The following is a 12,818-nucleotide window of genomic DNA, read 5'->3' as shown; positions in this document are numbered from 1 at the left end:
AAATCTCCTCCCAAAACCATATATATTTTTGAAAATACAACAAATACAACTATTCCTAAAAGCGAGATCAGAAGACACAGGACAACAGCCAGACTACATCCACACCTGCGAGAACCCAGCGCCTCGTGAAGCAGGTAAGGTACAAGCCGTGGCCCGGTGGGACCTGAGCGCCCCTCACCCCAGCTCCCAGCAGGGGGAGAGGAGTCAGAGTGGAGACGGAGAGGGAGCCCGGGACTCTGGAATAGCCAGGCCTAGCCATCCACACCGGAGGGCAGACACAGTGTGTGAGGTGGTGGATACTAGGGAAACAGGACAGTAAGAGTGGGTCCCTGCAGCCGGCGCACCCAGGACAAAGATAAGTGAGTGCTTTTTGAAAGTTTTAAAGGGACTGAGAGTCCACAGCTGGATGGAACCATCCCGGGACGCTTAGCCCAGCAGCTGGGAATCCAAGGGAACTCCGGGTGCCCTAACCCCCCGAGTGGCAGTGCAGCTCGAAGGTCCCTCACAGCGATAAACAGCCTCCCGCCTGTTCCCCCACCAACGCGGCTCCACCATATTGGAGAAGCAGCCTGAGTGTGGCCATGCCCACAGCAACTGTGGAGCTCCACAGCAGCCGGGCAAGAATTAGAAACCCTGCCTGTATGCAGCTACCCAGCACAAGCTGCTAGGGGTTGCTGTTTTTCCAGGAGAGGAAGGCCACAAACCAGCAAGAAGGGACTTTCTCTTACCCAACACATGCACCAGCTCCCCACAAATACCTCTATTGCCATGAAAAGGCAGAAGAATTTGATACAGACCAAGATTACAGTGGCAAACCCTGAGAAAGAGATAGACCTAACCAATCTCCCTGAAAAAGAATTAAAAATAAAGCTCATAACCATGCTGATGGACCTGCAGAGAAAAATGCAAGAGCTAAGGGATGATGTCTGGAAGGAGATTACAGAAATGAAACAATCTCTGGAAGGATTTATAAGCAGAATGGATAAGATGCAAGAGGCTATTGCTGGAATAGAAACCAGACAACAGGAACGCATAGAAGCTGATGCAGAGAGAGATAAAAGGATCTTCAGGAATGAAACAATATTAAGAGAACTGTGTGACCAATCCAAAAGGAACAATATCCGCATTATAAGGGTACCAGAACAAGAAGAGAGAGAAAAAGGGATAGAAAGTGTCTTTGAAGAAATAATGGTTGAAAACTTCCCCAAATGGGGGGAAGAAATAATCAATCAGACCACGGAAGTGCACAGAACCCCCAACAGAAGGGACCCAAGGAGAACAACACCAAGACACATAATAATTAAAATGACAAAGATCAAGGACAAGGACAGAGTTTTAAAGGCAGCTAGAGAGAGGAAAAAGGTCACCTACAAAGGAAAACCCATCAGGCTATCATCAGACTTCTCAACAGAAACCTTACAGGCCAGAAGAGAATGGCATGACATATTTAATGCAATGAAACAGAAGGGTCTTGAACCAAGAATACTGTATCCAGCACGATTATCATTTAAATCTGAAGGACGGATTAAACAATTCCCAGACAAGCAAAAGTTGAGGGAATTTGCCTCCCACAAACCACCTCTACAGGGTATTTTAGAGGGACTTCTCTGGATGGGAACACTCCTAAGACTAAATAGATGGCACCAGAGAAAATAAAATCATAGCAAAGAAAGCAGACCAACCAAATACTAACTAAAGGCAAAAAATAAAATCAACTAACCACAAAAGCACTTAAAGGAAACACAAAAGAGCACAGAATAAAACAACCAACATATAAAGAAAAGAGGAGGAAGAATAAGAAGGGAGAAAAATAAAGAATCACCAGACAATGTTTAAAATAGCTCAATAAGCGAGTTAAGTTAGACAGCAAGATACTAAAGAAGCTAACCTTGAACCTTTGGTAACCACAAATCTAAAGCCTGCAATGGCAATAAGTACATATCTTTCAATAATCACCCTAAATGTAAATGGACTGAATGCACCAATCAAAAGACACAGAGTAATAGAATGGATAAAAAAGCAAGACCCATCTCTATGTTGCTTACAAGAGACTCACCTCAAACCCAAAGACATGCACAGACTAAAAGCCAAGGGATGGAAAAAGATATTTCATGCAAACAACAAAGAGAAAAAAACAGGTGTTGCAGTACTAGTATCAGACAAAATAGACTTCAAAATAAAGAAAGTAACAAAAGAAAAAGAAGGACATTACCTAATGATAAAGGGCTCAGTCCAATAAGAGGATATAACCATTATAAATATATATGCACCCAACACAGGGGCACCAACATATGTGAAACAAATACTAACAGAACTAAAGGAGGAAAGATAATGCAATGCATTCATTTTAGGAGACTTCAACTCACCACTCACTCCACAGGATAGATCCACTGGACAGAAAATAAGTAAGGACACAGAGGCACTGAACAACACACTAGAACAGATGGACCTAATAGACATCTACAGAACTCTACATCCAAAAGCCACTATTTACAATAGCCAAGAAATAGAAGCAACCTAAGTGTCTATCAGTAGATGAATGGATAAAGAAGATGTGGTACATATACACAATGGAATATTATTCAGCCATAAGAAGAAAACAAATCCTACCATTTGCAACAACATGGATGGAGCTAGAGGGTATAAATAAGCCAGGCAGAGAAAGACAAACACCAAATGATTTCACTCATCTATGGAGTGTAGGAACAAAGAAAGACTGAAGGAACAAAACAGCAGCAGAATCACAGAACCTAAGAATGGACTAACAGTTACCAAAGGGAAAGGGACTGGGGAGAATGGGAGGGAAGGGAGGGATAAGGGAGGGGAAAATGAAAGGGGGTATTATCATTAGCATCTATAATGTGGGGGTGGGGCATGGGGAGGGCTGTGCAACACAGAGAAGACAAATAGTGATTCTATAGCATCTTACCACACTGATGGACAGTACTGTAATGGGGTTTGTGGGGGGGACTTGGTGAAGGGGGGACCCTAGTAAACATAATGTTCTTCAAGTAAGTGTAGATTAATGACAAAAAAAAAATGAATGCACAACCATCATCACTTTTAATTCCAAATTTTTGTTGCCTCAAAACTTTGTGATTTCTTAAGACTTAAAAAAAAAACTTTCTCAACATACCTACAATACCACCTACAAAAAGCTTTTAATCCTAAAGCAAAACTTTTAAATATATCTCTTGAAACTGTAATATTCCAGTTTTTCTAGTTTCCTTCATTTCTTACACAACCAAAAAAAAATTACTAAAACAGTATTACAAAATATCAATAAAACTTTAGAATTCCTTGTATCATGACATTTCTATAATCTGGCATATTATGTCAGGTTCTAACAAACTTATTTTATATATCCTATTCAACCCAAATAAGCTGATATGCAATATTTTTCTAAAAGTAAAATATTCTAAAGATAAGCTCTTTGCATTCCAACTTTTTACATGAGATCTTCTAAGTTAACATTTTTTTTTTCACGTGTTTTAACTATCTCTTTATTTCCTTTAATATTTCTCACCTTTTCAGGCACTTAAGTAGTATCTATTGAGTACCTACTACAGGGTCCTATGGAAGGAGGTACAAAGACAGAGCTTACAGTTTTGCTGGAGGTTCATGATATATATACATGAATAGCCAGTGAGCAAAATGGTATCATTTACCTCTGTGTGTGTTTGTTTCCAAGTATCTAAACATATATAAATATAAGCAATACATAGGTAACTATTTGTGTATACTAAGTTGTATGGCACAGATAATTACAAAACAGGCAGATGCATATGGAAATTAAGTGAAGGGATAATAAGTCAAAGTGGTTGAAAGATGATTTAAATCTGGTTGTCAGGAAAGACTATATTGCTGAAAGATCTGGAGCTGAGTTTTTCTTCTTCTTTTGAAATAATTATAGACTCACAGGAAGTAGCAAAAATATTCAAAGAGATGCCAGGTACTCTTCCCCCAGCTTCCTCCAGGGGGAACATCGTATATAACTATAGTTCAGTATCAACACCAGCATATCGACATTGGGGCAATTTATAGAACTTTTCCAGATTTCACCAGTTTTTTTTTTTTTTTTTTTTTATTGAAGGGTAGTTGACAACAGTATTGCATTACATTAGTTTCAGGTGTACAACACAGTGATTCAACATTTATATACATGATAATTCTAAATACATGATAATTCTAGGTACCAGCTATCACCATACCAAGTTGTTACAATATTTTGACTATATTCCTTATGCTATACATTACATCCCGGTTACTTATTTATTTTACAATTGGAAGTGTGTTTATATATATATACATATATATATATTTTGTGAGGGCATCTCTCATATTTATTGATCAAATAGTTGTTAACCACAATAAATTTCTGTATAGGGGAGTCAATGCTCAATGCACAATCATTAATCCACCCCAAGCCTAATTTTCGTCAGTCTCCAATCTTCTGATAAGTTAACATTTTAAAAGTGTTTGTTATAAGATACTAATTCCAAGTATATTTGGTCGAGAAGTTATTAAACTTATATTTGATGAACTCTTAATAGCTATGCAGGTACTTCCACGAAAGTAAGCAAGTATCTGGGAGTCAGTCAGGTTTTATGGAAAAGAAAGAAAAGCACTGCTATTATTTTGTCGATTATTTTTTCAGCCAAAATGGGTCTTTTGTGTCACCAAAAAAACAACAGTTAACAAAAACAAAATCATACAAACAGTCCTTTTTCTAAAACAATGAATATCTATTAAAGGTTCCTAGAAAATTACACACTGGATAATAGGATTTACGAACTGCTTATGGCATTGTGAAATGAGTAAGATGGTATCTTTGTTATATTTCTTCACAACACCCATAAGATAGTTACTTTCTTTCCAAGTCACCAAATCCAAAATTGTTTCCAAATATGTACAGTTTTAATATGTACACTTCCACTAAAGAGTATAACTTTAATGAACAATGACCCATTTCTTTTGCCAAATCCCCAAGTACTTCCGTTTTTATTTCCTAAAATACTAATCATCAGCATTTGAATATTTAAAAAACTCTGGTGCAAATTCAAATTTAATGTAAAAGAGGATTCATTTTCAAAATTTGAAATGGACTGATTTCTATTAGAACTTTGAGCTGAATTACAATGGGAAATTAATAGGAAATGTCAATAAATCAAAGGTAGTCTAAATTTAATTTGTCAGTCCATACTTCCATGCAAAAAAACCACAGTCTCAAGTTCTATTAATTCTTTTTCCTTCTCCTCAAGAGTTGACAGTGGCACAGAATCTGGGTGGGAAGGGCCCACAGACACAGTGCTCCAGACTGATGGTTCAGACAGAAGCCTCCTCTCATCCCTTCCTAGTATAGCTATGAAGTTGGAGATATAGCCCTATCAACATTAAAACAAATAAACAAGTAACTTTGTTTTAACAGAACAAAGAACATATTTTCCAGCCTTCCATGAAACAAGGTAGGTATATCATGCTTATGACAATAATTTTTAAGTCAATTCTGATTACTTGTAGGATTTTTACTTTCACTCAAGGCACAACAGTTTATAATTTACACAATGTCATATTACTATTCATACAAGTTTATCATTTTATGGGGGAAAGTTTGCTTTTAGAAAAGGTTTGGACTTTTAAGCCCCCTTTTCATATATCGACGCAGTAACCTTTGAACTAAAGGTACCAGCTTGAAAAATTAATCAAAAAATGGTGTGTCTAGATAGAGATTTCTGCTGTAAAACTGTGTATATATTCTTTAAACCTTCTCCCAGGATTTCTTTTGATCACTAGGGCCCACACAAAACGGTCAGTTTCTTAGTCTGAGGCTAGAGCTGTAGGAACTAATATACTCACCATGTGGGCGTCAAGCTGCTCCCTGGCTGTTTCTGGCAAACCTCCCAGAGGCCTGGATGCTAACAGATGACGCTCTGTGTCATTCAGCCACTGTTGCAAACCCTCAATTTCACCGTGGAAGCTTTTGGCCTGGAGCGATTAAGAAATTCAAGTTTGGGCAACAAACACTGCCACTGCCAAGCATAAACAAGGTCTAACCAACACCAGCCTAAGCCCCTCTCCGCTCTCTTACGGGCAGCGGGAACCTCAGGGTCTGCCGTGCCTTTCTGCATCAGGACAGCTCGGCAGATAAGACTATTACACTAAGAGCTAGAGAGCTGAGGTCTCATCTGCTCCGCTTTTTATTTCACTTTCTTTTACTCCTCTCCTTGAAGTATAAAAATTAAACAAGTGTATGTAAATCAGTGAAAGAATTCCACACTGTTTTAGTCTTGAAGACTAAAGAGAGTTCCAGAATATACAGTAGGTCCCCCTGACCCACAGTTTCACCTCTGGAGGTTTCATTTACCCCCAGTCAACTGAGCAACCTGAAGCAGATGGGCCCCCTTCCAATGAATCACCAGAAGGTCAGTAGTATCCGAACACTGTCACAAAGCCTACATCATTCACCTCACTTCATCATGCGTTTTATCATCTCACATCATCACAACAAGAAGGGTGAATATTTTGAGAGAGAGAGACCACACTGACATAACTTTTATTATATATAGTATATGCTATGATTGTTCTATTTTCTGATAATACTTGTTAACCTCTTACAGTACCTAATATAAATTAAACTTTATCATTGGTATGTATGCATAGGGGGAAAAAAAGTATATATAGAGGTCAGTACTATCGGCGGCTTCAGGCATCCACAGGAACACATCCCCACTGTGGATAAGGGGGGCTACTTACTGTATTCTCATGCACCTGGCACAAGGCACCATCCAGCTGCTGCTTCCTTTGCTCTGTTTTTTCCCAAACATTTTGCCAGTGTTGATTCAAAACCTCCAGTTTGTTCTGAAGGTTGTTTGCTTCTTCACCTGCACTTGATTCAATAAGATCATTTACTGCTTTGTTAACAGCTTCCACAGTGGACTGATGGGCTAATACATCATTTTGAAGCACCTGAAAATATTAAGACAACACTCTGTTTGCTAGCTCTTGTTGAGTTAACATTGCTTTTAACACATTTGTTGTGTTTTCTGGTTATGAGACATTCTGAACCACAAACATCATACACACAGAATTTTAATACTAAAGCAGAATTTTGAAAAAACCTACTTCTTCCCCTTAACTTTGCAGCTTTCCTGGATATGGATTCCATCTACCAACATCCCCTGAAATGATTATGTAGAAACATTTGCTAGTTCTTATTAAAATTACCTTGCAGTTGAGGACATACATAAAATATATAAAGTATCCAGAGGTTGTAATGAAAAAGTTCTAAAAGCTGATTCAAGATCATTTTAAGTGGACTTACTTTTCATATCTTAAGTGAACAATTTAAAGGATATTTTTATTTCTGTATACCCATTTCCAAATGTAAAATCATTATATTTCTAAGACATAAAATGTCATATCTTATAATTAGCACTCTAAGAGGGAAAAGATATCATAGAATATTCTTTTATATTCTCTCCTTGGAAGCGTGTTAGAAGAAACTGCAAAGTTGACAGGAATCTTGGGAGTCCCTTAACACTTTATAAAGGGAAGGAGATTTACTGCCATCAATGATACTCAAGCCCAGCATTCCAAAGTTTAGCTGTTCTTTGCTAGAAAATACAAAATACTTACTACAGATCCCAATAAATAGTGCTTTCCTTTTCATACAGTGGAAATATAAGAATAGATTAATAATGCTTAAATGCACGAACATGGGGGCCAGAATGGTTAAGTGCAGAAAGCAATCCCAAAGGTAAAAAGAAAAAAATAAATTTCAAATACTGAAAAAGAATTACACTTTAGAGAACAAATATAGCTTAGTAGTAGTTCCCTTTCAAGAAGACTGTGGTTACATTTTTGGAAAACAGAGGAAACCTTCCTTCTAATATTAGTGAGAGCTGATGGTAATCCTTCCCTACACTCACTGACTCAGGGCTGGCCAGAGGAAAGAAAAAGCCCAGCATCCCTCGTCCTATGCAAGACGTCCCACATCTGCAGGGAAACGCAGACCAGGTGGGATTTTCAGGGAAGGGCGCTAACCACCTGTGATCCCCGTTTCTCTGTATTCACTCATTCTCTGCGGTCTCTGGGGAGGGAGTGTTTTCCAAAAGCTACACAAGGAACTGAGTAAGGAGTGATCATTATAAAAAGCATGTACTTTGATTTGTTAACAGTAGGAATCACCTTCAAAGGTAAGAATTAAATATTTGTGTGATCAAAATATAAAGTTATATAAAATTCCATTTTTTAAATGGTCAAATCTGGCCACATAAGACAGAGCCTAGGAGAAGCAAGCAAGAGAGCGATGGAAACATTCCCTCCCTTCCTCCAGCAATTGTACAGGCAATTTTAAGTCCTTTGAGTTTTCCTTAGAGAGACAGAAAGAGAAGAGAGGAGAGAGAGAAGGAGCCATTTCTAACTGCTCAAAGAGAGATGAACAAAAATGAAAAATTGCTATTCATCCCCTCCCCAAAATAACTGGGTCAGGGAACCTCATTTTTCCACTTCACTGAAGTCTACAAAGTCCCTGTCACTGTTCTATGTTACTTTTGAGACAACTGCCGTTTATGAAAACATAAATGCTATAAATGCACAATATGAGAATAAACCATTTTGTTTTTATGTAGTCTGACTAGTCATTAATTTTCTAGCAAAGGTATAATATAGACATTAAATAATGAAAAATACTCATGATGCAAAATAAGTTCTAATTGCTTAATCACATGTGGTTGGGCAAAGACAAAGGATATAGATGGAACAAGGTAAAAGAAAAAGAAAATTTAAATTAGGGTACAAGTGCTGTGGAATAAAAATATGAAAAATGGAAGACTAAAGCAGAAATAGCCAAAAACTGGCTATCATGATAATAAAGTGCCCCAAACCTACCTTTTCTCTTAAAATGTTAATTAATATATAAAATAATCAAAGATTGTCTATTTGATAAGCAAGGAAAACTTAAGGTTAGAATTTAGGCACTAACCTCAAATCAGATACCAATATTCATGTGAATGCTAACACTCTATGAAAGACTAACCTTTGATTCATTAAGCCTAGTGACTTAAAATATAGGGAATTTTCTATGAAAAATTATCAACCAAGTGTCACAAAGATGACAACGTCATAAAATTGTTTTATGTGCATCTTAAGATAAACATTTCAATTTATAAATTAGCCTTAAATCAACTGCAGGATATACAAAAACTTTTAATACAATGAATATTTTTTAAAACTAATTAAGAAAGAAAAGGACTAAGACACAAAAAGCCAATGAAAAGAGAGACAAAAGGACAAAGCCCAACAGAATGAGAGATGTACACAGAGAGAATTGTTGGACATGCCAAATCAGTCAGCAAGTGAGAGGACATAGAGACAAGGGGCACCAAAGCGAAAACACACACACACACAACCTGCACCGGGACATCAGAGCCTATGGCTTTAGGCTATAACTGCAATTTCTAAATTGAGTCTATGTTAATCCAGTAACAGGGAAAATCAGGGACTGGAACATTCAGTGTCTGTCATGCAGCCTTAAGAATTTAGCCAGAAATTTCCCCTCCTTTCTGTTTTTGATAATAGCCTTGAAGAGTAAGAAAAATAGTTTGATGACAGTCTCTTAAAAAGCATGTTTTAAGTAGCTTAACATTCAGTAACAAATGTCGAATATGAACTTGTGCTAAAATAATAAACTTGAAAAATGCATGAGAAACAGACATACAGGAAATTCTGAGGCTGCTAGAAAGACACAAAGAAGTGTAGCATGCAATTACAGCTACATACGTGGTGCTTGGCAAGTTCAATTTCGATGGCTTTAGGGTCTCCTTCAACAGGTTTCTGCTCACTTAGCAAGCCCTCAGTGTGAGTCAGCCAGGCCAACAGTTCGTCGAGAGCATGCTGCAACTGCCCCAGTGCTAACGGAGCACCCCCCAGCTTATGCTACAAAGAGAGTAGTAAGGAAGACATCCATTTATGAATGACATACACTTATAAAACAGGGCAAAAAAAATCAACTTTTTTTGGTCAGTGATGCATAATTCCATAAGCATGTCCAATGGAGTGTGATCATTGTATCCTCACATTGGGTGTTTAAATTCTTGGTGGTTAAAAACAGTTTGTGAGAAGTAGCAAGAGTGCCAGTAAAACAAGAGAATTTAGGGGCTTCAAAAGTTGATGCACAAAATCATTCATTTCATTTTTTAATAATCATTTTACGTGAACATGTAAAATTGCACTTTGATAATTTCTTAAAATAAAAAGTCTTGGTACTTACCTGTTGGTTGATAATTCTCTCATTCAGACTATCCCATATTGATTTCAGTTCCATTAATGGGTCTTGAACAGTATGTTTGTCACTCTCTTCTGCTTTCTTCAGCAGAAGCTCTGCTTGGTGGTTCAGTCTTTCCATTTCTTTCTGTTGTTGGTAGGCCTCTGACTTAAATTGCTCTTTTTTAAAAAGAGGGATATATAAGGACACTTTGTTCTAAATCAAAACGTTAAACAAAAGAAATTCTACAGGTTAGACCTTTATTCCTATTCATGCTTCCTGTGTGGGGGAGGGGAGGTTAACAGGAATAAGAATCTATCAATGTAGTAATTAAAAAATAACAACTCAGGTAAAGTGAACACTTGCTATCATCAGGTTATGCTTAATAAAGTTAAAAAGAACATGCTTTTGTCCTCAATTTAACCAAAGGACACAAAAATGAGATCAGTTACGTAACTTCCCTGAGGTTATTTGGCTTGGGAGTGGATAAACTGGAATATAATCTCAGACAACCTGATTTCAGAGACAGAGCTCTCCAAACCAGCTTGCTCTAGGAAAGCCACTGAGACACATGCAAATGTCCAAAATCAATTCTCCTGCATACCAACAATTATACATAAAGTATACCATGTATTTACTATATGACCAGATATGGTGAAAAAAAAAATCTCAATCTAATGATGGTAACAGCAAAATTCTCAAAAGAGAAAAAAAAATTTTTCTAGAATATTCTATATCACACTTAGGGATGAAAATGATACAACTTTAAAGCCCAATAATAACTCTGTATAAAATCGAGTAGCGTTTATTGAAAATGGTGTGATGTCTCCGTGGATAGGGACTTAAAATTAGGAAGGAAATAGCTGCTCCCACTTTGATAAATGATCATCAGCACAGAGGGATTCAAAGAGGAAGCCGTCCAGCCATTTTTGCAGCTGGAGATCAAGAACCACAAAAGCAAAAACTACAGAGGAGAGCAGATGGAAAACAACAAGCATTTATAAAACAAACATTATGGGAAATGAGATTACACCATGGATGCTTCTTTAGCCTGTTAGACTAAATGAATTACTCTGAACATAACGAAGAAAGGAAAAGTGTTGCTGTATGTGTACTGATGACAATGACACTACTGAATAGTTATAAAACGTCTTTACAGGATGATCAAATGGGAATAAATACACCCCCTCCCACAAAACTCAACCTGCTGTGAACATAAGGATATCAGAAAGTCTGTAATCAAGTCTTAGGAGTGTTGCCTCTGGGAACATAACATTTGGGGTGGCTTTTTAAAAAGTCACCTTTCTTCTTATTTGTATTTTTTTATTTTAATGAACAGCTATCAATTTAATAAGAAGAAACGAAAACCACTAGTATTTTATGCCCTTTATTTAATGAGCATATATACACTGCTTATTATATGCAGGCACTATATTAAACCAGTTTCATTATCAAGATATTTACACTTCAATTACACAAAATAAGTTTGTGTAAAAGAATCCTACGAAGCAAGAACTTAAAAATGCAGTCTTTGCTAAATTAGTTAGCTCCCCATCCCATACCTTTAGCTCTTCAATCTGCTCCTTGACAACGAAGTCAAGTTCTGTTCCAATTGGAGACATTGAAGCTAATTTAGCACCTGCAATATCCACCCAGTCGAATATTGCCTGAAAAACACATTAGTCCATCTGTTATTATAATAGTATGTCTGAAATTGCTACACCTCTAGTGTTACAGAAAAGTACACTTGTAAATCAACAAAAATATTATGGAATGGGACTATTTAATATAAGGTTAAGATGGTTCAACTGAAAAGGTAAAAGCAACAATATAACAGTTGAAATAGAACTATATATGAAATATATGGAATAGATGTAAGCCAATTCTGCATCCAAGTTTGCAAAGAATATTCTGTCTCTATAGAATCTTATAATATTAAGAACTTTCAAAACAAGTCCATTTGAATGAGTTTTATAAATGGAATCACATGGAATCGAATTCTCCATGCTCTTTCATGTCTGCCTAAAAGGAAGATTAGATTGTATAAATATACAGAGAAACCCATCCCATCTGTTTATTCAAGTAAGCAAGTATATTGTCTAGCACTTGAGCAAAATATACAGCCCAACAAAACCCAATGCATTATCTATATTAGCATTAAAATCCTGCACATATAACAATTAACATTATGGCCATTAGTCTGAATTACAACACAGATGACAGCATCTCCTGTTTTCCCTGTTCTTCTTAGGTAATATAATATTCTAAAAAGGAACAACTCATATTTCTTCCAGGAACTGAATGCACAAAAGTATTCTGCTCTTTAATGAAGCTGCCGCATCAGAACAGCAGGAGGAAATAACCTTGGAAAATATCTGAATTTCAAAGTTGTCATTAATAAAACCAAAAAACTTAAGCAGCAACCTGGGAAATTAAATTTACTTTACTTTACAATCAAATTTTGAAATCTCTTGAGCTTCTCACTACAGCTAGTCCTAACAGCTCTTTACTAAATCAGGGTAACAGTCATTCCCCCAGTTGATGCTACTACCCC

The 12,818-nt window shown here is 36.9% G+C and overlaps 1 protein-coding gene across 4 annotated transcripts in view; it reads right to left on the bottom strand.

The window, feature by feature from the left end:
* Positions 1-12,818, bottom strand: part of LOC118928365 (dystonin-like) — a 92,995-nt gene that overhangs the window by 20,151 nt on the left and 60,026 nt on the right. For 3 of the 4 annotated variants that reach the window (XM_057494055.1, XM_057494056.1, XM_057494058.1), the window contains exons 11-15: positions 11,827-11,931; positions 10,271-10,480; positions 9,781-9,936; positions 6,754-6,966; positions 5,857-5,985 (exon numbers count right to left, since the gene is read on the bottom strand). In XM_057494055.1, coding sequence (XP_057350038.1) covers positions 5,857-5,985; positions 6,754-6,966; positions 9,781-9,936; positions 10,271-10,480; positions 11,827-11,931 — 813 coding nt within the window. The remainder of the gene's footprint in view (positions 1-5,856; positions 5,986-6,753; positions 6,967-9,780; positions 9,937-10,270; positions 10,481-11,826; positions 11,932-12,818) is intronic. The other variant, XM_057494057.1, reaches the window with a different exon arrangement.

The sequence above is a fragment of the Manis pentadactyla genome, chromosome 16 (assembly GCF_030020395.1).
Source record: "Manis pentadactyla isolate mManPen7 chromosome 16, mManPen7.hap1, whole genome shotgun sequence".
Classification (NCBI taxonomy): domain Eukaryota; kingdom Metazoa; phylum Chordata; class Mammalia; order Pholidota; family Manidae; genus Manis; species Manis pentadactyla.
This window is presented reverse-complemented; position numbering and strand designations above follow the sequence as displayed.